The sequence below is a fragment of the Crocodylus siamensis genome, chromosome 4 (genome assembly GCF_052110815.1).
Source record: "Crocodylus siamensis isolate JL-2025a chromosome 4, ASM5211081v1, whole genome shotgun sequence".
Taxonomy (NCBI): Eukaryota; Metazoa; Chordata; order Crocodylia; family Crocodylidae; genus Crocodylus; species Crocodylus siamensis.
Window position 1 is genome coordinate 238,492,512 of NC_143398.1, and position 25,841 is coordinate 238,518,352.

General features: G+C 40.3%; 1 protein-coding gene and 1 long non-coding RNA gene across 2 annotated transcripts in view; one reads left to right on the top strand and one right to left on the bottom strand.

The window, feature by feature from the left end:
* Positions 1 to 8,656, top strand: part of HACD2 (3-hydroxyacyl-CoA dehydratase 2) — a 42,236-nt gene extending 33,580 nt beyond the window's left edge. The window contains exons 5-7 of the mRNA XM_090045990.1: positions 1,852 to 1,973; positions 3,371 to 3,549; positions 5,077 to 8,656. Coding sequence (XP_089902116.1) covers positions 1,852 to 1,973; positions 3,371 to 3,549; positions 5,077 to 5,159 — 384 coding nt within the window. The 3' untranslated portion in view covers positions 5,160 to 8,656. The remainder of the gene's footprint in view (positions 1 to 1,851; positions 1,974 to 3,370; positions 3,550 to 5,076) is intronic.
* LOC149867709 (uncharacterized) lies at positions 5,169 to 24,817 on the bottom strand. Its single transcript, XR_016442117.1, has 3 exons — positions 22,815 to 24,817; positions 20,768 to 20,884; positions 5,169 to 19,682 (listed from the first exon to the last, which is right to left on the bottom strand). It is a non-coding gene; the product is annotated as an uncharacterized LOC149867709 (long non-coding RNA).
* Positions 24,818 to 25,841: the final 1,024 nt, after the last annotated feature.

Genomic DNA, 25,841 nt, shown 5'->3' on the forward strand with positions numbered 1-25,841 from the left:
AGGAGTCAGCCCTGCTGTCTGTAAAGCGAGAGCATCCAAAGGTCCCAGCTGGGTTTCAGATTCCATTCTCTAGAAATAGATGGGCAAATGCAGTCCTCTTCCGTGAAGATCCCTTTTTTATACATGAAACTAGAGGAATTGCTATACAACATGCAAGCAATTGGTTTCATGTCAGAAGAGATGCAGAAAATTTGCTATCAAGTGAGGTAGAAGCTGCTTGAAATATGAGTATTATAATCACGAATGATAACAATAGCCTTTTCTGGAGCTGCTGCATTTTCCTATGTAAGGTCACGTTTTGCAGTCTGTGCTTACTAAAAGTGCCTTTTTACCTATAGTCCCCCTGAGCTTTTTACAAGCAAACATATGATCACCTCTGTTTACGTGCAAAGGTTTCAGTGGGCCCATATCTTTTCTTGTTCCTCTTTTTTGTGTGTGTGCATGTACTTTAGTGAGTTGTTTGTATCATCTGCATCAAGTGACTTCCTTTTCCCAAAGAACTGGTGGGGGGGAGAGGAAAATAAGCAGGCACTGGTTGAAGAGGTTTTTTTGTTCCCACACTCTAGTAAAATTTGGCTCGGGGTTCTAACACAGCTGAGAAAATGCATGGCACTACTGGAAAAAACTAAGTGTAAAAATGTTTGCTGAAATACATATTATGCATGACAGGTTACAGCAGTTCATAATACAATTATATGGCCACATAAACTGCCATAAAGTTTGACAGATAGTTGTGTTCCCAAATCTAATCTAGCACTTTAAAAAAGAGATGTATTGTTGTGAATGTAGCCTTCAGAATGTGAATAGAGTAACACGGATTCTGTGATATGTCCCAAACACCGGCTCTGAGAGGTAGGAAGTGTCCCAGTCTTCTGCATCTACACTGAAATCCAAAGATGCTTTTTAAATGATCTTTTTAGTGGAAATTGTGGTAGAAAAGGAGCCAAGGTAGGGAAAGGCAGATAGTTGAGTTTTTAGAGAGGTCCTGCCTCAGCCTTTTAATTAGTGTCTAAAATTGAAATATAGACTTCTGTCTCCCTCGGAGAGTTCCCCCTTTTTCCGAATCAAACTAGTAACCTGTAATTTTCCCTTGGCAGCTTCTGTCATGAGTTAATATTTTCCAAAATAAATTCTAAATCACACAGAAGTAAATATATGGGACTGTGTAAATCTATCTACTGATGGGGCTGCCCTCAACACAGTATGTGAATGCCTCACACTCTTGAATGTATTATCCTCATAACGTCTTCCTAAGGTAAGGAGATACTATTATTCCCAGTTTGCAGATGGAGGGCCTGAGGCACAGAGAAACTGCAGTCAACTAAAGTCAAAGGTCACACAAGAAATTGTGACAAAGCAGGAAATTGGACCAAATCTCTTCAAGCCCTAGGAGTTGTACCCCAGTCATTATCCACCCTTCATCTTTTAACTAAATCTAATATCATCTGCTCTGTGGGGTAGAAGGCAAGAATTAAACTGGAGTTAGACTGTCTGTATATATCTGGCAGGTTACTGAATTGTTCCATTTTCTGCACATCACTTGGACTTAATGGGGGCGTAGCATAGTTGAGTCATGAATGCAAACCATAGTGTTCAGGCAGCAGGTTTACACTGTTCACATTGTCCAATTTTCTAGTGAATTTTTCATTATTGACAATTTTATTTATTAATTCTAAATACAATTGCAAAAGCACTTTGTTGCTCTTAAAATATTTGGAATTCATTCTCATAACTGATGTGCTGAAACCATCTGTAAGGATTAATTTCTTTGTGAAGTATTTCTTGGTGTATGAGTTGTTATTAATAACATTTCTCCATTTATACTGTACATTTTCCTTCTCTCTTAAATAGGTACAGAGTGAAGACAGTGTGCTCTTATTTGTTGTTGCCTGGACAGTCACAGAGATTATCCGTTATTCCTTTTATACATTTAATTTACTAAACCATCTCCCTTATCTTATCAAATGGGCCAGGTAAGGCTTCTTTATAAATCTTGCAACACCAAAATGTATTTACTGACATGGCAGAAATTTACCCTTTAACAAAACAGAAAAATTATCCAGTAAGTAATGAAAATGGTGGTGGCATGAAGAATTGGTGATCATTAGCAAATTGGCACCTTTGTAAAAACAGAAGTTGAGACCTATGAGACGTTTAACTTTTCCAAATGAGAGGCCTCATTCTCTTCGTGATCATGAAAGGAATACAAAATTCTTGTTTTGAACTGTTTGACATTTTGGTAACATGATAAAGCACCAGCTTCAGTATTTGAGTTTTGCTCTGATCTGTGGGTCAGAGTGAATGACTTAATTTTTGTGCAGTCTTATAGCTCAAAAATGCTCTAAAACAGTTGTAATCCACTAGATGAGACTATTGGTTTGTAGCAACAGTCCTTTTTATTTTTCATGTTTGGTAGACCGTGGTGAATATGAAAAGTGAGTTTAAGATTTTAGGTAAATGTGTAAATGAAACTTAGTGAAAAGCTTCCTTCAATCAAGTAATTAAAAAAGGTATTTTGGGGTACTGAACTTGTGCCTATCTTTCCCTGCCAATTTGTCACATTTTCTTTACAGGAAAAATAATCGTTCCCCATTGTTTTGTATGAAAAAGCCATACAAAAGGGTTGTCTGACTCTATGTAAATGAATGGTAGTTAAATGCACAAAGTAAACAAATATGAAAAAAACCAGGCAATGCTTTATCTAGTGTCCTTTCTATAAATCCGAAAAGGTTCAAGCAAATGTTGTATTTGTGGCCCCCTTTCATTGTGTTCAGTTGTACCGTTACAGTTTTTTTCAAACCTCATATTTTTAATATTTCAATAAGAGTTGGAATGGTAGTAATATATCCATCATATATTTTTTTTTATCTGCTGTAAATTCTTCCTTTTTAAATTGGTCATCTAGCTTGAAAAATATGTTGTATGTTTGACAGGCTTTTGTATACGGGGCATTTCATTGAGGTGAGACGCATTTTTAAAGCCAACATCCTCAAATGATCTAGAGCTCAGGGAATCTTGTATCTACAAGACTGCTTTTACCTGACTTTTTATATCAACTAGGTACTAACCCTTTTAAACAAGAGAGCTACCTCTACTGGGTGGCTTAGAAATTCAGTTTATAATATTTTAGGGCTGTTCTCCAATACAGTTTTTAACTCATTGGAAGCATCTCAGCTTTCAGTTCAATTTGACTCATTTTACATAGGCGGTAATGGATGCAGTGATCCCATACCAGTTAATAGAGAAACAATATAAATATTACATTTATTTGAGAGGTTTAGACACTTAAGTAAGCATAACTTTGTTTAGCAAAAACCTGTAAGAATCCAGTCTGACTTATTTAAAACTTTTCCCAAATACTTTGTTCTAGGTACACGCTGTTCATAGTACTGTATCCAATGGGAGTCTTAGGCGAATTACTCACAATATATGCTGCTTTACCCTTCGTCAGACAGTCTGGCTTGTATTCCATTAGTTTACCTAATAAATACAATTTCTCCTTTGACTACTATACATTCCTGATCCTGGTTATGATCTCTTACATTCCACGTAAGTACAGCATTACATTAGATTATTATGTTAAAACAGTAGAGGCCAACTAGAAAATGGGGGATTAAAGTACACACATCAGTAGCTACTTTTACAGGTAGCAGCATCATTTTTGAGAGTTACTTGGAAAAAAAAAGATCAGGCGAAGGTAGTCTGTTTCTTCTCCCTTGTTGAAATATCAAATACCAATAATGCCTTTTGGTAAATGGTAACCATTTTTATCACTTTCCTGTGTCTGGTTTTTTCCATTAACAGAACTTTAATCTTCCAAAAAGAGTTTGAAACAAGTTAGTACAGAGAATGGACTGTAGTCTTTGTGAGAAATACTACTTTTGTACTCTGCTAGAGAGAGCAAAGTGAAAAAAGTTTAAACAAATCTTGCTGATTTCTGGACGGGGGCACCTGAAACTTTTTTTTTTTAGTGTTCAATTTAAGTAGGGCAGGACTGTTGTTGGGTTTTTTGTGTGCAAAAATTGCTTAGAGAACACAGCTGGTGTAAACTAGCCTTGTCTGGGTCATGTCGTTCACTAGATGAACTGCTTTGGAGCTGGGCATTCAGGCTTGTTCAGTTATTTATGTGCATCTCTCCAACCTCCCATTTTACTGTGCTTTTCTTTAAAGCTTATCTTGTATAAATGCAATTTTCCATTCCCTTTGCTTTCCCAACCCTGTGCTTCCCACTTTCAGGATCCAAGAAACTGTTCCAGAATTGGTGCTTTTTTTTTTTCTTTTTTCTTTTTTTTTTTTTAAATCTCCCTTCAGGACCCTTTTTCTTATTTTGTGTATGCAGTCCAGGGGCCTTTTTATTTTTCCCTCCCTATATACGGATAGCTTCTGCTTAGAGAGATGACTCTGAGGACACAAGAAGCACCACACTGGGTCAGACCAGTGGTCCATCTAGCTCAGCATCCTGTCTCCAGCAGCGGATGCTGCAGAGGGAGAGCATTGGACTGGATATATCTAGAGTGCTCTATCTCCTATTCAGTACTCCCTGGCATCCAGCGTTTACTGGGTTAGAGATGTCAGAGGAAACATCTCCAACCGTTCTGTTTAATAGCTATTAATAATTCTATCACCCATGAATGTATCTAGTTCCTTTTTGAATACGGCTTTGCTATCTGCCTCTCCAGCACCTGTGGCAGTGAATTCCAGAAGTTAAGTGCGAGTTGCTTAAAAAAGTACTAGCACCCTGGGACAAGAGTGATGTAATCTTTAATATTGAAACGTAGTCTGGAATGAAGATCTATGTTGAATCAAACAGAAAAATAAGGTATTCTTTTTGACATTAAAAAAGTGATCAGGCCGGCCACAACTGATGAATTGCACCTCAGATCTCTAGTGAAAAAAATCTGCATCTCCATTTCCTCTATTACTACTACCTCTCTCTTTCTGCAGGATTTTAGATAGAAGTGGATAAGCAATTTCAGATTTTCACAGAGAGAGTGTGACCTTGAGTATGTAAGTGCCTTCTGTCGGGTCACAAGCCTGACTTTATACTGTATTTACATAAGTCTGTTCTCTTTTCAGTCTTCCCTCAGCTGTATTTCCACATGCTACATCAGAGGAGAAAGGTACTTTCTCATACTGAAGAACACAAGAAGTCGGAGTAATTCCAGCACTTTTTCGGAACTTTTCACACATCAGAATGCTGCAGATTTTTCAATAGCCAGCACGTTTATAGAGAATAAAGTTAAAACTAAATCGGAGGTAAAAAAAGGCCTATAACTTAGAAAGAATAACTAATAAACTTGTTAATTTTGTTGAATATCATATGAAAACTGGATTATCATTTTCAGCATGCACTGCTATGGAGAATTTCTCAATTTTACGTGGCTTAGGCATTTTAGCCTTTTACCTTTCCTTACTTTACATAAAAACCCTTTTTAGCATATATTGCTATATGCCTGAGAGTTGAAGAATGAGTGACAAAGTTGTACTCACTACATGCAGTGCTTGAATTGGATTTATATTATTGACATGCTTATCCAAAGGTGCTTGACTGCATGCCAGAAATTGTATGTATTCCTGCAGAAGCAAACTATATTCTCTGGAATGCTCTAACATTTTGGCTGGGACTCCAGCAAAGGGGGTAGCCCAGGCAGACTGCTTCAATCTAGTAAAACAATGTGTGGATTTAAAAGGCAGAGTGGGTGAGAGCAGGGAAACAATTACTGGAGCCTAGAGAATGCAGTTCTCTAGGAGATTAAACTGTATAGTGTCTGACAGGAGTGTGTTCCTTAAAGATTCAGTGTAAACTGATTACCTTGAACACTGATTGTTTTTAGTGCTACTCCTGCAGAGGTCACAAGGGTGCCCTGAAGTATTAAAATTGTTCTGAATACAGCAGCCTCGGTTCTCCTTTTTTATTTTTTAAAAGGAGAGTGAAATGTTGATGTTTCTGAATAGTTGGACAGAGTATTGTCATCAGTAATGAACATATACAATGTGATAATGTGAAATATATCACTTAGTAACTTGGTGTTTTCTTCCCTTTTTGCCTTTAAATTATTATTTCTAATTGGTATCTGCTAAGCTCATTTAAGTCTTTTTTGTTTATGCAGTTGTAAACACAGATAGGATTCAAATATTTTAAGAATAAATGTAGATAACTGGAATCTAAGTGTTCCACACAGAGCCTTTTTCCAAATTGTTTTGGATGATTAGACTTAGATGTATACTCAGCAGTTTCAATGATGCTGTTAAATCCAATATGAATCTAGTAAATCCAACTGTTTTTCTTTAAACCTAGTCATTTAGAGAAACAGTATTTCCATGAATGGGTTTATGATTACATTGTCTAAAAGAGCTGTTTTTAGAGAGAGAAATTTCTCTAATCTTTTTGGTATGACTCTTGTCAACTTGTTCCCGGTTCCATTCAGTAACCAAGGAGGATTTTACCAGAGCTCATAATGGTCAAGAGCACTCCCCAGATAAACAGACCTTAACATTTAGTTCAAATGGTGCCGTGTTAGCAATGGGAGGGGAAGAAAAACTAAGGCTGCCTTAGCTCATGGGCTAATTAGAACACATCAGAGCAGTCAATTAATAGAGTCTGCTCCTCACTGTCACATGTATAAGCCCCCACATGTTTAAAAATGGTTGCATGGGCACTTTATCTAAACCTTCTCAAATGAGGGTTAGATGAAGTGTCCCATGGCCATTTTTATGCACAGGGCCTTAATACATGTGAAGGTGAGGTGTTTAAATTAGAGCAATTAAAGCTCTAATTAAAACGCCCCTCCCCACCCCTGAGCACATGTATAGGCAGCCTAAAATTGTAGTTCATATTAAAACACTTTCTTTGTTTGGGGTAGGAAAAATATAAAGCCTACACTAAGTAAAAGTGCTTATGTATTTTAAAGGTAGTAAAATGTTGTGTATGTCTTGCTTCCTTTAGTGGAATAGAGAAATGTAGAGTGGCTCAAACACACTGCAACAAAATAGGATATACTTATATTTTTGAAAAATAAATTTCTCCTGCTCCCTTCAAACTAGCTATCCAAGTTGATGACGGAGAGTGTTTTCAGTGGAAGGCACCTAAATAAAAAAGCAAAATGGCCTAAATTTCCAGAAATGCTGAAGTCTGTGGGGATTGTGGATGCTCAGCTGTTTTGAGAAGCCACTTTGATTTAGGTTGGAGTGGCTTATAAAGTTAGGAGTCTTACGCTCCCAGTGTTGTTTCTTTGTGTTTTTTTTAAAATGACATGAAATGAAGTACATTAATTCTTATTGGAAATTATACATTAGTTTACTTTGTTTCTTATGAAGCAGAGAAATTGCTGCAAATTGGGGGAAGGCTCTTTGCAACTAACCTATTTAATTAAATAAGCTTTGTGTTTTGAAATGCTTAATCTACCAGTATCATGATACCAATACAAAGATAGTTGACCACACAAATGCAAATGAAATCCTACCCCTTTGTAAAAACAACAACAACAAAAGACTCCCAAAAAGTGTTGTGTTGTGTTGTGTTGTGTTGTGTTGTTTTGTTTTAAGGATTTTGTTACGAGAGAAAGCATCATCAGACATAAACCTCTTGCACTGGAAAAACAAGCAAACATTACAACAAGCAAAATCCATTTTGCACAAAAAAGAGGAATCTAGCACTTGATCCTGCAGTGGTTACTCAGGCTAAACTCCTGTAGCGTCAGGCTCTGAGAGATCTTTTGTAATACATGGGGTTTTCTTTCTAATGCATATTTAGTTGTAGTTTTATTTCTTTTCATAAATTGAAAACAAGTGGCCTCCTCTGTAGTAGGCGGCTGTTCCTGAAGTTTCTTTGAGTTTGAGAACCTAATACTGGAAGCTTTTGTAGTTGTTGGGGTTTTTTTGGTACAATCTAGGGTTATTTTTCACAAGCTTTTAGTCTGACTTGACTTTTCTCTCCTGTCAGCATTACCAAACTGCCACAGCAGCCATCCCTTATCTGCGTTGGTGGTTTTTGTGCTGAGCCTAATACTATTGTAGACAGGTTATTAACTTGTGCCCTACAATGCTTCTTCATCCATGTTTATCATTTCATGGGAAAGACCATGGTCCTTTCCAGTAGACACATCTCACATTGAGTTGTAGAAATTTTCATATTGTAAATCACAGTGAAGCACAGACTATAGTACAGACAAACACATGGTAATTTTTCACAATGTAATGTTTCTATCAACATTTTTTTTTAATTACCAATAAAAAAGGTTAGCATTTGTGTGGACCAATCTGCAGTACCATTTTAAAACCTATCTTTCCTATTCAAATATTCATGAATATGCATCAATCAGATCCAGTATATTTTGATGCATATTCATGTGATGCAGTTTGGGTGAAAATTATACATGATACGCAGCTGTTTTTGTATTTTTTTTCTATGTTGTGAAGAACAAGATTGTAATTTTATAAGTATTTGATTCACTAAGATTACAATAAGTTAAATGTATCTTTTGTATATTTAGAAAGCTGGTAATACATGCAGTTCTGAAAGACTAAGCATAGACTTTTTATCCATGTATGGAAGATGTTTCTACTTGATGTTAATGTAGTGAAATGGTTTCTTCACTAAATACCAATTGGTGGTGTTACATTGTGAAATAAATTGGTTCTGTGCTCTCTGCCTGGATTTGGACTACTGACAAGTGATGTTAATTCTTGTAATCAAAATAAAATAATTCTGAGTTAAATGTAGCATTGGTAGTATTTCAGGAACCAAAGCCTAAATATATTTGGACATGCAGTAGAAGCTTGGTTAATCCTTAGGTTTTATTACAGTGTACTTGAGTTACAGATTTCTTTAGCATATGAAACCTTTTTGCACTCAGAACCTTGAAACGTATTAAACTTGATGTACAGTAACTAATGTCTTATTTTCCAGCTTCAAGAAATAGCCATCACAAATGTATTGCAGAAATGTGCAAATTCATATATGCTATACAGTATCCTGTATGTCCCAGGTCTAGAATATCAGGTTTTTGCTCTTCTGTTGTTATCTGTTCTCTTGATAGTGGTCTTATCCTACAAGTACAGGTAGTTGCCAATGGTATGTTTTAAAAAGTGCAGTAGATTATCTAGGAGTGTATTCACTAATAAAATGCAAATTGTATGTTACCAAGGCAACATTTTAGGTATTCTCTAATGCTTTAAAACACTTCTGAGAGATTTAAATATCTAGGTAAGAGGTAACCTTCTAATATGGTGGTTCTCAATCTTTGTAGACTCAAGGTACCCCTAGTTAGACTTGAGGCACCCTTTAGAAAATACCAACTCTGTTTTCACTGGTTTTTGACTACAGAAAAATAATAAAGCAATTCTTCTGTTGCAAAGAACTCAAAGACCATGACAGATCAGATAGGAAGTCATAGTATTTAAAGCTATTTGAACTATGGATTTATCTTGTAAATCATATTTGCACACCTAACAGTATTAGCATTGCATGACACTCTATGGCACCCTTGAAAGTATCTGAAGGTTCTCTGTTGCTCTAGTAGCAGTGGTCTCCAAAGTGGGGTGTGCACAAGACAATCTGTTGGGGTGCGGGAAGAAAATATTAGAACTTCTGTTTATATAGATAGAGGTGCTTGATCAAAAAAGGTTGGAGACCAGTGCTCTAGTAGAAATGAATAATGGTTGAAGAGTACCATATTTCTAACCATATGCTTGTCATAAGATTTCATAACTACAGTAATTTTTCTTTTTGTCTATTTGCAAAAGAGATGGCATAAACATTGCTTTCATATCCTGTGATAGCATGTCCCATGCATGATAGCTATGGCTTAGCGCTACTCCCTTTCAGCGTTTGTGCTGAATTCTCTAGTTTTGCCCAAGAAAATAATGTAAATTACAGACTATATCACCTTTATAGTCTTTATGCCAAACTAAAAGAGTTCAGTTTATATGGAAGCAATATTAATTTGCTAGCTCAGATCTGAAAGATGCAAAGTATGAGGAGCAATTTTGCAGAGGGAATTGATTACAAATAGCCTTCAAGGCTTATGTCTTAGGAGCAGGTTGATGGGTTCAGGCTTGTATAAAGCTCTTTGTTGGGGTAAACACCATAACGTGAAAAACTGGATTTCTACATGGTCCAGTTTTATTTGGTATAGAGAAAATGTTTCTAGAGAGCCACTGCTGTGTACTTGAGAAATGGTTCAAGCCTCCTGATAACCTGAACCTTCTATTCAGCTCCTAATAGCTCTGAAATGTTACTTACCCGATTGCCTAAACAGACAGACTTTTGACTAGCGAGAAAAGGGGGGGTTGTTTTTGGCAGGGAGGGGTTAGTATCGCGGTAAAGGATGAATTAATTTTGTGGCAGGTTCTCAAGGATCTCTTATTTATCAGTGCTTACGGACGGAGATGGCACTTTGGGCAGTGGAGTAGTATTTGACTGTGGAACTTAAACAAATTTAATCTAGTTAACCACCAATTTCCGTCCCCCCCCCCCCCCCAAAGATGTGATTGCTTTTGAAGAGCCATTGAAAATATGTACATGTTGTATATTGAAAAATTAACTTGGCATTTAGGTTGTCAGAGCCATGGCAGTGTATTTGCAGCTTTTTTTAGCAAAGTTTTATGTCCAAATTGTTCAGCTTGCTGATTGCCTCAGGTATGGTATTGTGCAAGTCCATAGGGGTCCATGAAATGCACGGAGAAGGCATTCGGAGATGAAATGGTTCAAAGTTTGAAAAGGGGTGCCATAGTCACAGTGCAGTGAGCTAGTTCAGCCCCACCAACGTAACAAATCCACATTGGCCACGCCCTGTCCTGATTCAGTTTAGAGAAGACCAAAAGATGTCTCAGGATATCAAAGCCAGCTGATCTAATGCACCCATGTAAATAAACTGAAAAATAAGTTTAATTTTCTTAAATCCTCTGTAATAAAGTGTGGCTCGAAATAGTTATAAAACTGTTCACATTGATATTACTCTTTCCAAGCTTAAGGAAGTTCAAAATGAGAAGGTAATTCGGCTTTCTATAAATGAAGGTTCCTTCTGGGCAAGTGTTCCCAGCCACAAGGCTGGTGTTACTGGGAATGCTTTATTGAAAGTGTCTGCAGACATGTCCTCAGTGGAATGGGAATAGGCACCAAACTACATTTATTCCAGTGTGTTGGTCTTATGCTTAACCGCCATGGTTTAGGGAAGATATGTTGAATTCTGTCACTCGTACAGGAGCTTTTGAGCACCAAGATTAGCTGTTTATAAATGTTATGTACAAAACGCTGCATTTAAAAAGTTTAACACTTTGAAGCTGAGTACACAAAATGGTATATTCTTAAGTTGCCTTTGAAAACTTAATTCAACCTCCTTATGTGTACGCTTTATGATAGGATAATCTCACAGCTAGCGCAATTGAATGCTTCCCTGAAGAATGAAAGAAACGGGATTTTTAACTGATTATATTCCTCTGCAAATACAGTTTAACATGGGTAATATCCTTCTAAGGGCTCATCCTTGTACAGTAATACTCCTACGAAGCCTTCATTTTAGGGTGCAAAATCAGCCCAAGGATGCTGCTTTTACAGAAGAATTCTTCTGAAATAAGTGATAAACTCTTCTTATTGTACCACTGTTCAAGGCATGCAGCATTTTATCTCATGGGAAAAAAAAAGCAAGGTACTTGGTGCTTAGAGCTCACGATCTGATGAGTACTACATTCCCAAAACAGATAGGAGTTGAAAGCATGGTTGAGATGCCAGGCTGTGGAAATTAACTGAGCAAAGCATCATAGAAGTGAATATTAAAAGGGTTGCCCCATCCAAGGTGTAGACTGTAGAGCAGTTTTTTTTAATTACCTAGGGTACTGCCTACCTACTACAATGCCCTCCCTGTGATAACACAGTACTTTGGGGTGTTTTCTCCAGCAGCTGAGCTGGGCTGAAGTTTTCCATATAATTGTCATTCTGTTGAGTAAAGGAAGCAATTGAAACCAATTTCATCCTCTACAAACTACCCTTATTTAAAATACATTAACCTTTTTTTGTTATGCTTTGTGCTACAGGAAAGGTACTTTATGCTCACCAATTTCAGTAGGACAAACACTTCACAGTGCAATATAAAAGGCACTCGCTTTTATCAGAATAAATACATGCATGTATGCAATTAGTATTGGATCAAGTTGAGAGATTTTTTTTAATGCTGTCCTACAGTATGCTACTTACCTTTGCTAAGAGGCACAGTGCAAAGCAATTTAGACATCTCATTGCAGATCCAGAGTTTGAGTCTTGTTCTGGGTTTGTACCAGTAGCCATTCCTATTTGACCCAACTGTAAATGAGTACTTGGTCATTTGGTCTGCAGAGTCCAGGAAAGGGGGATGTGATGCTAACCCTTGTGCGCCTTTGGCCAAACAAAACTGGAGTGCCTTAATTGTGATAGTTCAGTGGATTACATGGGCCTTGGGAAACCTCTGATCTTGTTTTAAATTTGCCTTCTCTGTTGCTTTGTTCTTCTCTATATAACCATATCCCTGTTCCCTGAAAACTTCATCAGAAAAAAAACCCCTGAAAACCTGTAGGCAGCTCTCATTGGAACCATAATAAACAGATTTAATTTAAATGAACGAATGTCTGCATTGTACAATATATACTGAATTAATTTCATTCTAGCTGATCTCAGGGAATATTGCAATTCCCTATTACATTTGTGTAATTTTTTTTTTCATTTTACCACTGCTGCTGATGAAATTGAGGCTGGCCTCTTGCATTTGTAATGGGAGAAGATGAATAAATCGAGGACCGGCTCATGTGGTGTACCAAATGGTCTAAACTCTGGTTACAGTTGATAGGAGCTACTGTTGTTTGGCACTTCTGAAAATCAGTCTGATTATGTGGATGCTTACCTTGGACAATTGTGGGTGGAAGTCTCATTACCCTTTCTTGCCTGTGTATAACAGGACTACCAAATGATAATAAAGGCATTGTGCAGCTTAAACAATGTCTGTAATTCATTTTAGAGGTGTGACTAACTTGTCTGGCTTATACAGAGTGAAGTTGTAGTGGAGTGGACTCTGGTGCAGGCTGCACTAGCCCGACTTGACCCCTGAGTAAATACTTAGTTGCTTAGGCACAAGTGGAAGCTGCTGTTCATAATTGATCTAGCTATATCCAGAATAGGTCAGGGGTATTTAAGTGAGCTGTAATTGTGGATTCCCACACTAGGGTTGGTCTCTGTAAAACACTGAGAACTTCCTAGCCAATTCTGGGAATTAACCAATTCTTTTAATTCTGGTATTTCTCAATATCAGAATTAAAAGCAAAGCAAGTATCTTCCTGACTTACTTGCATTATAGTGAATTTTATCATTCAGTTTCTATTTCCATTGAATCTACCCGTGCAGCATGGCAGGTTTGGCTCTGAGCATTTTAAGGCACCAAGAAAGAGCAAAGTATTTCTCACCTTCTCAGGTCTGAGTAAAATACTGCAGCCAGTGTAGCACAACTGACTGTATCAGAGAGACATCCAGCTCAAGAAGCAAATTTTAAGTCTTTCGAGGATTTGTGCAGCACACTCTTTTTTTTTTTTTCTTTGGTGAGCCTGTTTAGCCTACAGACATCAAGGTTGATTATGAGTCAGACTGTTTTAAAGAAGCTGTAACTGCTTTCATCTCCCCTGGTTTGTTTTTCCTATTGAATCATTATATCAGAAAAGGCCTGGGAGAATGTATAGATGCAACTTGTTTGGAGGTTTAGCTTTCCACATTGTAGTGTTAGGTTTATTTAATTATTCTGCAGTTCAGTGTTACCTTGTACCATGCAAGAAGGATACTTTGAGGGGAATAGCAATTTGTTTTATAGGAATAGAAAGTTGAATGTTGATAGATAACCGGATGGGCATTTCCAAAATTCAGAACTAATTTACCTGCAAACCTCCTGCACAGTATGTGGCGATAGCAGAATATGGGCCACCTGTTCTAGTGACACCTAACTATCCATGGTTTCCCATTCCAAGTAAATAAGAAGGAAGAAAAAAACTTCCCTCTTTAACATGTCCACTGGTATTTTATCTATTAGATTTGTATTTTATAATAAAGTGAAAAAACTTCGGACTGCAGCTATGATTTACAGCAGTCCTATTTGTGTAAACTTTTTGGAGTGTTTTGTTACTGTAAGAGCCCCTTGATCTTGTCTCCTATCCTTGCATGTAGCTCTGCTGGTAGTGGTCATCCCATTACAGCAGCTGGTTGCTAAGCTTTGAAATGCCGTCTTCTCATCACATTGTTTTCCTTCTACAGATTTAGAAAGATATTGTGCATTTCTACATGTTTCAGTATATGAATTGTGAAGAGAATTTGTAGAGTAACAGGATAAAAAAAAGAGAATCACTAGAAAACTGACGTGGAAGAAAAAAAAATTAAAACTTCCTAAATAATGCTAACTAATGACTAGGCAGCTTTTTAAAAATATGACGATTTAACAGCTCAGGCCAAAACAAAATCTTCTTTCCAGTGTATATGCAAAAAAGCAGTCCTGTGTTTCACTTTGCACAAATAAGCAGTTGAGGTGAATTTTTGCAAGGTTGGCTGAAGGTGGAGGTGCAAAGCATGGTATTTCTAGATAAGAGATTATAAGACTTTGCACTTCTGCATTGTATTGTCAAAGTGTTATACACTTTCATTAACCTCTGCAAGTCAGGCAGGTAAATATTTGTCCTCTTTTTACAAATCAGCAAACTGAGTATTTGTTTTGGCAGAGGTCACAAGGCTAGTTGGGACTTGAGGTGGGATTAGGACTCTGGAGCTCCAGGCTTTCACATTCACATTTCATGTACTAAAACTGGAATAAGATCCCAAGAAACACCTCTCTCCTCCCCAGAAGAGCTTCCATGGCAGAAGAATTAGTTACCATCTCCATTACCATTACGTCCTTATGACAAGTCTTCATGTGCCTTTAAAAAGAAATCAAGTCTGAGTGGCTTTTTTCTTAGCCAGATGTATAGTATATCAAACCACTTCCAATGAAAAGACCCATACAGTAAAGAAAGCTATTTTTGTCTGTATAATATTTCTATAGACATGGATATATCTAAACTGCATCCACCATGATCCTGAGACCACCTTTGAGAAACAAGCCTGACAGCCCTGCCCCACTCCACACACTGAACAAAATGGTGCATAGTCCCCCATAAGAGACAGATCCCAAAAGCACCCCGGGCATCCTCAAAAAAATAAATAAATAAAGCAAATGCACAGCTTTGAGGGGAAAAGAGGCATATGTTGAATGAGAATGAGCAGGATTTGTTTCTTGGCAGCAGTCTCTGGATCATTTCAGAAACAGCATGGACATGTCCTAAGTGAATTAGGACCTTAAGTCTCATTCAGGTCCCTGGAGCTTTGGCTGCCAGGTCTGATCAATACATTTTTTAAGTACCAAAGAGTCACCTTTCCTCTACTGATTTACCTGTATGTTACAATGCACTATACAGGTAAACTGTTTGGGGCAGGGAATTTCCTAATGATTGTATTGCTGTCAAAGGGTATCGATACTCTTAGGCTGCAATTGTTAGGTCTACATGATCTGTAGTGATGGAAGTATAGCAAAAACACTCCAACTTTAATCCTGTTTTGTCCAGGGTCAAAATTTGGGGTATTTATATTTGGGGTATTTAGCTGATATGTATTGCCACAGGCTAGTGAGCCACAGCACCCAGGGTGGCTTAAGTTCCTTTCAAGGATTCATGGTGTGTCTCACAGTGTTAGCACTGTTAGGTGTCCAGACTTAGTTCAAAAGATAAAGCCAGAGATGTCAAATAGAAATCCGTAGTGCTAAAACCATTCTGACCTGTTGTGGTCTATCTGAGTTCTTTCCAACAGAAGGATTACAATTTATGCTATTTTTGTATCCAAGAGAATCTCCTTTTTTTTTTTTTTTCTTATTTCTCTTCGAGCCTAAGATTTTTGGCTGCAACTCTGTGATGATCTTCACATGACAGATGATGCAGGTGATAGTCGTGGAATGTACAAGGGCATCGAACGAGCAGTTGATCCAGTCAAGAAGAAAACGGCTCCTCTGAAAGACTTGAACAGAAATGTCATTTACTGATCAACAAAAACAACTCTTAGAAAGAACATCTTCACAGCAAGGGTGGCCAGAATCTGGAACGGGCTTCCAGGGGAGGTGGTGCTCTCCCCTACCCTGGGGGCCTTCAAGGGGAGACTGGACAAGCACCTGGCTGGGGTCGTCTGGCCCCAGCACTTTTTTCTGCCCAGGGCAGGGGGTTGGACTCAACGATCTACTGGGGACCCTTCTGACCCTAACGTCTGTGAAACTCAAGTGTTGGATTGAACACTATGGAATTCTGTACTCCAGTGAGACTGAAATCAAACATGAAGCGCTCAAAGGATTACCACTGTCTGAAGTTATGATTGATTTGGACAATGAGCCTACATTAGAAGCTTTGCAGAAAGCCATTAAATCAATTCCTGGGAACAAGGCATCTGGCAGTGACTGTTTGCTTGCTGAAATCTACAAATGTTCCAGTGATGAATTACTCTGAAAAGCTCATAATGTTATACTGCTCTGTTGGAAAGAGGAAGCAATACTGCAAGATTTCAAAGATGCTTGGTTTGTACAATTATACAAAAACAAGGAATAGAAATGACTGTGATGGCTGTAGAGAGCTCCCTGTTGAACATCATTGGAAAAGTTCTCACTTGCATCGTGTTCCCTAGTTTGCATTCTCTAAGTGAAAGATCTGTCCTGAAAATCAATGTGGTTTTCGCTCGGGACACTCCACCTTTGATATTTTTGGTCAAGCAGCTACAAGAGCAGTGTAGAGAAAAATGAGTACCATTGTACATAGCCTTCATCAGTCTGATTAAGGCCTTCAATACAGCCAACAGGCAGCGTCTTTTTACAGTTCTGAAGAAACTGAATTATCCCTCCAAACTGTTGAACCTTCGCTTATTTTATCAAGAGATGAAGGCAACTGTAGTGTATGAAAACAGAAGCAAGCATCTGTGACATTAGTAACTGAGTGAAACAGGGATGTGTCTTGGTCCCTGTGCTTTCTAACATCTGTTTTTCATTCCTGCTTCTTCATGTATTTGAGGACAACAGTGATGGCATTTATCTTCAAACCAGATTAAATGGAGTCTTGATCAACATCACAAAGTTTAAAGCCAGAAACTAAGGTGAAAGATTTCCTGTTTGTGGATGACATGGCATTGGTTGACCATAGTGAATCTTCCATGCAGAATTTCTTGGGCGGCTTTTCTGCATCATGCAACAGCTTCAGGATAGCAATTAGTCTCAAGAAAACTGTGATCATGTACCAAAGGGTGGAAGGACCAATACCTGACATTACTCTAGGGTGTAAAATTCTTGGCGTCATTGATAGCTTTTGCTACTTGGGTTCTATGGTTAGGAGAAATTATGACCTTTGGATTAAACTAATTTAACAGAATCAGAAAAGCAGCTAAGAATTTCAGGCTATTACAAAAACATGCAAGGAATAACACAAAACTATCAGCTAAACTGAAGATGCGAATCTAGGAGACTTGTGTGCTGTTGTCCCTGCTTTATGGTTCAGAAATGTGGACTACATATGCTAGGCACATCAAGAGACTGAACAGCTTTCACATGAGATGTCTGTGTAAGATCCTGAAAATAAAGTGGGAAGACAGAACACCAAACATGGGTACTGGAGCATGCAACACTGACGCATCTAAAAACCACCATCAAAAAGATGAGGTTGTAAAGGCTCGGCTATTGGGAGAATGGGAGACCGTATTCCCAAGAATATTTTGACCAACATCAGTGTGGACAGCTGGGAGGAATGTGCAGAATCCCATCTGATTTGGAGGGAACATCTAGCAGTGGGTGAAGTTCAACACGAAGCGGCTTTGATCCATAGGATGGAAGCAAAACGAAAAAGAAGAAAGCAGCATGCTGTAAATTTGGACTCTTAATTTAGACATATGGACCTGTGAAACTTGTAACGAGTTGTGTCACTCTCGAATTGGGTATATTAGCCACAAATGGATTTATCAGGTGTCTAACTCAACTTCTTATGTGTACGCCATGGTCTAGAGGATCGACTGTTACCTCCTAAATTCTGTAGTGAAAAAATGAGTGAAAACTTAAGAGCTGACACTTTCCAAGAGCTGCCTCGAGCCTGTCGAGGTGCCTCAAGCCTTCACTGGTTGAGAACCACATCTACAGGCTCTTGCAGACATAAGTTCAATTATAATAGCTGGTCGGTGCTCCTGAGCAGCAGCCGCTTCCTCCCTTCCCTTTTATGGTAGGTAAAATGTGCGTTTGTCCATACCCTCTGTGCTTCCCATACAGCCACAGTAAGGCAGCAAGCCACTACTATAACACAAAAGTTATTCTGCAAAGTAGGGTCTTGCAGTCTTGAATTACATTGTTTATAGGATAATTATTTGTCCTGGGGAAGAACTGTGCTTTCAGTTTAGACCTTCTGAAGTTGAGTGAAGATACTATTCTCTGGATTAATGCCTTTTTGCATTTGGTCCTTTGGCTTGAGTAAGGAATACATTGTACAGCTATTTTAGTGCAGATTAATACTTACGATTTACTTAAAGTCAACAATTTATTGGGATCAAATTATTACTATTTTACCATCTATGATACAATAAACATCATGCACTGATATCTGACTCCTGTCTCCATATTACAGCAGTTGATACTAAAATCTTTACTTGGTGGAGAAAGATTGGCAAGCATGAACATGATACTCAAATTGTGACTCAAGTCATCCTAGATATCAGAAAATACCAAACTTCTATGATACCGCTGTATAGGACCTTATTAATCATGTCCCTAAAGCAGCACAGTAGTGAATAAAGGTGCAAAACATGGAAAATATGTGGCCATATTCTAGAAGGTGTCGGTGCTGTTGTGGACTAAGGGAGTCAACTATTATTTGGGGAGGTATTTTATGTCTGTGATCACTGTTTTGTCATCGTGACTAGCATAGTTTTCTTATGCATTTCTCTGTTTCTGTATCCACCTCTTATCTTTAGATTGTAAGTCTTCTGGGATAGGGAGGGTCGGTTATGTGTTTGCTCAGTGCCTTTGCACAGTGAAGCCGTGCTGCAGGATTGGTGCCTTGCAAGCTGCCACAGTACAAATAACATGATTGTTGCCACATTCCAGATGCCTTATTTCACCACAGAAGTGTGATAACCTCTGAAGAAAATGCACAAACATAATACCCAGCAATGTGGGGCAGGAAGGAGGAGTACCATTCCCAGTTGAAATGGAAGGCATTTTGGGGGGATGGAGGAAATTCATCTTCCTAGACAGTTGAGAGGATATAAAACAGAACCTCAACTTATTTTGGGTAACCTCTACTGTGTCCCCATCTTCTCTGTCTCTTCACCTTTGTATCTTGCTCATAAGATGGTAAGTGCTCGGGAGTCTTGCCTGATGGGAGGCCTCTTGGTGCTACTGCAACATAAATGCTCTATTAAGTAATTTAATCCTTTGCTTTAGCAAAGTGCATCTTCAGTCAAGTACAGGGAGATTGTGTCTGACTTTACACATGTAGCTCTGATAGAATCACTGAGACTATTCACACCCATAACATGAAACAGTTGGGGCCAGAGTGTCTAGAGAAATCAAAGAACTCCGACTTCTCAGTAACTTCCCGTTCACACCGTATACGGGTCCTGGCAGTAGGTGCATAAACTAAGGGGGGAAAAAAAGACAAATTATCCTTTCAGTATCCAAGAGAACGACAATTTGATTCTTTAAATGTTTTTAAACATGCACCCTATATCTTGTCCCACAGCTGTACCACTTTAGTCAACTGCTGAATTTTACTTGTTTAATTTACAGCTATGAATGGTGAGTGTTGTATGCAGCGCTTTAGAAATTGCCAGTGGAGGTCTAGCATAGGAATCTGCAAACTCTTTAGCGAGGTAGGTCGGTTGATATAATTCTGGGATCTCCACGTTCTGAGCAACACATGCTGCAGACCTGGGGGTTGCTGCCACCCTCCTCCCCCTCCCCTTTCCCCATCATGTACAGCACAGACTTTCTTTTCTGGGCCATACATGCCATGCAGGTAACCCCCCCTGTGCCCCTCCCAGCCATGCACATCATGCAGGGAGCCCACCTACAGCATGGGCAGCCTTGCTCGCTACTGAGCATGTAGCATACACAACCCAGCAACCTTCTCCATGTGCACAAAATAGGCAGTCTGTCCCTTCCACTGTGCTGCCCCATCCCCAGGAGCAGGGGCAGGAGCTAGAAGCCAAAGGCAGAGGGCTCCCGAATAGTCTGGCAGCTGCTGTTACTCCAAGAGCAATGGGCAGTGGCAGCCAGGAAGGAGTCCACAGGCTGCATGTTAACCCCTTATAGGCCACGTGTGGCCTAACAGTTGGACAACCCTGGTATCCATTCATCTTGTAGCATAATCAGTGGGGTTGTTTGTGCAAATAAGAAGTACTTGTGTGAGTGAGGATTTGGAGGGGAACAGGATGCCGTGCTTAGCTTTTGCTCAGGCTCCAGTCCCTGTCGGCCCAGGCCAGAAGCTGCCACTGCTTCTCCCTCATTGGGCTGGCCTGGGGCTGCAGCTGGACCAGAGACATGGTGTTTTCTGTACCTCCCAGCAGTGGAGGGGATGAATTTAAGATGATCTTCTTTAATTAGTTTCTATATATGGAAAACTACAACAAATTTATAATTTCCCATGTATAGAGCCTAATTTTTGGAGGGGGGGGGTGTCACCTTGAATTCATAGTAGTGCTAGATTCTGGTAAATGCAGTACCTGATTTAAATGGTGAAGAATACCAGGTCCAATAGACTCCATTCAAACAGACCTTTTCTGATTGTTCCTGTTCAAAATGCCACTTTAACCCATAGATTATTTTTGAATAGGTGAAATCTAGATTAGAAAACACAATTTAGAGTAAGGTTATGAGTCAGTTCTAACATGACAACTTCAGAACAAAATTTAGCCCTTAATACAAACCATAAGATCAGGCTTTAAAATGCCTCATGTCTAGGGACCTACTGAATGCATGGCAGAAGTGGGCTGCCCAGCAGCTCCTTTACTCTTGCAGGTTCCCCTGCCCCCCCCCCCCCAGTGATTGGTGGAGGGCCCCACGGCCCATTCCTGATCAGCAGGGAGGCAAAAAACATGGGTTTAAATATGGCACCATTTTGGCTTCCCAGCCAGTCAGCAGCAACCAGTAGGGTCCCCAGGGCTCTTCAGCCAATCACCAATGGAGGGGTGGGGGTAAAGGAGATGCCGTGCAGCCCATTTTCACCACGAGTTTAGTAGGTCCCTACTCATGTCAATATAAATTTTAAAAATTCAGTGGATAACTGTTTAAACATAGCTCTATTTAGAATTTGCTGACCTAATATAGAAATGTGATCCTTGATGCAATGTATTAAAACCTAAGGTGAAGGTTGGTGCACTACATTGGTATTACTGACCTCCACCACTGAATTGTATGTGGTGCCAAGGCTGCTGTTTATCCTAATGCCTTAGCTCCTGGGGTCTTCAGCATCATAGGGCATCAGCAGATGTTCATTTAATGGTGCAACAGAATCTGATCTTGAACGTCTTGTCATGACATGCATGGCAGGATGCATAATTTTATGGGATTGGGGATGACATTCATGAAATCCCAGTTTGCAATGTCTGGGCTCCCTGCACCAGCATCAAGGACTAGGCTTTCCTGCAGCAGCCTTTCAACTTAATCACCTGTGTACAGCCCACAGTCTTGGGCTCCATGGGCACTGGTGAGTTGAAAGCCACACAGTCACCACAGCATCGGGCTGCCCATGTTCACAGAATCATAGAAAATTAGGATTAGGAGGGATAGCAGGAGGTCACATCTAGCCCAACCCCCTGCTCAAAGCAGGAGCAGCCCTAACTACATCATCCCACCCAAGGCTTTGTCAAGCCAGTCCTTACACATCAGCCAACTCCCTCTGCACCCTTGGGTACATTACATTCAGCCCCATGGACTTGTACATGTCCAGCTCTTCTAAATAGACCCTAACCAGCTCTTTCAGCACGAGGGCTGCTCACCTTCTCCCCAGTGTTGCAAGCTTACAGGGGCTGGGGTGGGGGGGAGGAGAGCCACTGGACTCCCTCTGCAAATTTAAACATGCATGGGGCAACCCAATGGGACTGTCCCATATGTGGGTTTACAGGTGCTAGGTGAGAGGAGCCTATCGACTTCCTGATGCACATTCAGTTTAAAGTACCCTAACTAGCCGCAAAGATGTTTCACGCTAGGATCCACATCTGAATTAAGGGCTAATGTTCCACATTAAATGTGCTGCTGGTTTGCCATTTTATGTATGAAAAAATGATTTAAGCTGCGGTATGTTACCAATAATCATGATGAATGTAATGTCTGCAAAGGTCACTTTCATTTTGGATGCTGGAAGTAAATTTCTAATCTTCTTCACTGCAGAAACAAAGTTTTCAAATCTCTATCCAAGATAGTCAAGAACAGGAAGCAAATGAGAAGATTCCAGATTGATTGATTTATTTTTAAATCTCATTACTCATGATGATTGGAGGCTGACTGCATAATTTTTAAACATGCAGGGTCAGTGATGCAACAAAAAAATTACTATGAAATTAGTATTTACCATGGGTAGGCTCAAAGAACCTAATTTGAGCAAAGGGTTGTTATGGATGCAGCTAGAGAGGATGTTGCTTGACTTTCTTGATTCAGTGGACAATGTTTTCTTTACAAAGTGTATTTGAAAGCAAGGAACCAGCTCCCAGGCTGGGACCCTGGTCTTGCTCCTACATAAAAGCTTGCAGTTTAAACAAAGGGGCTACTCACAGGTTCACAGAAGTTTAGGGCTGGAAGGGACCTCGTGAGATCATCAGGTCCAGCAAGACTCTTGGGGTCAAATAACCCTGGCAAGGTGTAGGTCCAGTCTCCTTTTGAAGATCTTCAGGGTAAATGCCTGCACTGCTGGGAGTTTATTCCAGAGTCTGGACACATGAACCATAAAGGGAGTTTATGGCCATGGCTCCTGGTTTTCCCCTGGGGCGCTTTGGTGAATAGTTGTTTACCTAGCCCCGGCTGCTCACCCCGACAGATTTGTGAGCTGCCACCAAATCCCCCTGAAGCCTTCTCTTTTCTAGGCTGAACAGTCCCATATCTGTCAGCCTTTCCTTGCATGGCTTGCTCTTCAGGCCTCTAATCATACGAGCGGCTCTTCTCTCCTTAAGAGAGAGTGTTTTATTCAAGGATGCTCTAGTTTCCATCTTACACGTGATGGGCAAGTTGTACACCTCATATGAGAATGGTGTTTGGGATGAGCATGCTCCTGAGAACAGGTGCACCGTGCTTTGTCAGTCAAGCCTTTTCAGAGGGGCTTAGGTAGCATGTGGCAAGCACAGCTGCAGCACTGGAGATCAGAGAGGTAGTTAGTCCTGTTTGTCTGAAGTCAAGGAGAAGACAGGTCAGGGGTAGATATGGGGGAGGGGGTGCAGTTGCACCGCTCCTTTGATTCCTGCTCCACCCCAAATTTAAAACCAACTGCTGGGAGGGGCAGTTTAATTTCTATCCAGGCAGAGCTGAGAGAATTAATTAACTTCATGACTCATTGTCATCTCCCTGATTCAGGCTAATCTCCCACTCCACAGGTGTTAATGACTCTCTATCCTTTGTAATGATCTTTCTGTTCCACCACTCAAACTACCCATTCTTCTGCAATTTTGCTGTCTGTTAGCTATTCCTGGTAATGTTTTTTTTATTTCACAGCCCTGTGGATTTTTTTTTTTAGCTAGAGCTAAAAACACTTAACTTAGGTGTGGTAAGCTAACTCAGGCATAGGCATGCTCAAGAAGGCTTAGATACTGTTTTATGAAACTGAATAAGAGATCCGCATTTAACTTTAATGACTACAGGACTAATGACCCTCAGGGTCTAGACCCTACAGGACTAATGACCCACAAGAGTCGGTGCTAGCACTAATACTTTTCAGTGCATATGTCTCAGACTTTCGGCATACAACATCCAAGCAATACATGTACGCAGACGGTATTGCCATAGTAGCCCAAGGAAGTGACATGATCTGGAAAAGATCCTGAGTACTGACATGGAATTCATCATTGACTGTCTTCACAAGCGGTGCTTAAAGTTGTGCATCAGTAAATCGGTATCATCATTCTTCCACCTGGATAGTTCTCAAGCCGGGGCAGACTGAATATCAGAGTAGGCAACCCCATCCTTTCCCATAAGCGTAGCCCCGAGCTACCTAGGAATTGCATTAGACAGTTCCCTCACCTATAAACACTGTATTCAGGAGGTCAGCAGTAAACTCTGCACAGATAGCTGCCTTAAGATGGTTAGCCGGCCCAACGTGGTGCCAACTTCAAAGTGCTCAGAACCACCACACTTGTATACACCCCAGCAGAATATTGTGCTCCTGTGTGATCAAGTTGTCACACTAAAAAGCTCGACATTGCACTTAACAGTGCACTGAGACTCATAACAGGCTGTACAACGTATACACAAATGCACTCCCTGTACTCTTGGGCATTAGATATAAGAAAAACTCTAACATCCGCTGGCTGGGAAATTGGCTCCGTGGTCGGACCCAGAGGGTTGTAATTGATGGCAGTCACTCATCGTGGTGCCCTGTGACCAGTGGGGTCCCTCAAGGCTCTGTCCTGGGACCCATCCTGTTCAACATCTTCATTGATGGTGTGGACGTTGGAGTCAGGAGTGGACTGGCCAAGTTTGCCGATGACACCAAACTTTGGGGCAAAGCATCCACGCCAGAAGACAGGCGGATGATCCAGGCTGACCTGGACAAGCTCAGCAAATGGGCAGACGAGAACCTGATGATGTTTAACACCGAAAAATGCAAGGTTCTCCACTTTGGGAGGAAAAACCTGCAGCACCCTTATAGGCTCGGCAGTGCTACATTGGTTAGCACTACAGAAGAAAGAGACTTGGGGGTCATCATTGACCACAAGCTGAACATGAGCCTGCAATGCGATGCTGCGGCTAGTAAAGCGACCAAAACGCTGGCTTGCATCCATAGATGCTTCTCGAGCAAATCCCGGGACGTCATTCTCCCCTTGTACTCGGCCTTGGTGAGGCCGCAGCTGGAGTACTGCGTCCAGTTTTGGGCTCCACAATTCAAAATGGATGTGGAGAAGCTTGAGAGAGTCCAGAGGAGAGCCACACGCATGATCAGAGGTCAGGAAAACAGATCTTACGATGACAGGCTGAGAGCCATGGGACTCTTTAGCCTGGAACAGCGCAGGCTCAGGGGTGATCTGATGGCCACCTATACGTTTATTGGGGTGACCAACAGGATCTGGGGGAACATCTGTTCACCAGAGCGCCCCAAGGGATGACGAGGTCGAACAGTCACAAACTCCTGCAAGACCGTTTCAGGCTGGACATAAGGAAGAATTTCTTTACTGTCCGAGCCCCCGAGGTCTGGAGCAGTCTGCCAGCGGAGGTGGTTCAAGCACCTACACTGAACACCTTCAAGAGTAAATTGGATGCTTATCTTGCTGGGATCCTCTGACCCCAGCTGACTTCCTGCCCTTTGGGCACGGGGCTGGACTCGATCTCCCAAGGTCCCTTCCAGCCCTGATGTCTATGAAATCTATGAAATCATTACTGCCTATAGAGGCAAGAGATGACAGAGGTCACCTGCTCCATCACCTGTTAACTGAAGACCTGAATAGATGGAGGCTTAAAAGCCAAACCAAGTTTTTTACATGAAGCCCACAAGCTCCTGGAAGAGATTGAGGATGCTGAACCAAACCTGTGGGCTGATCGCTGAGAAAGATCAGACCTATTTCTATAGCGTTGTATACCAACACTAAACAAGTCCCC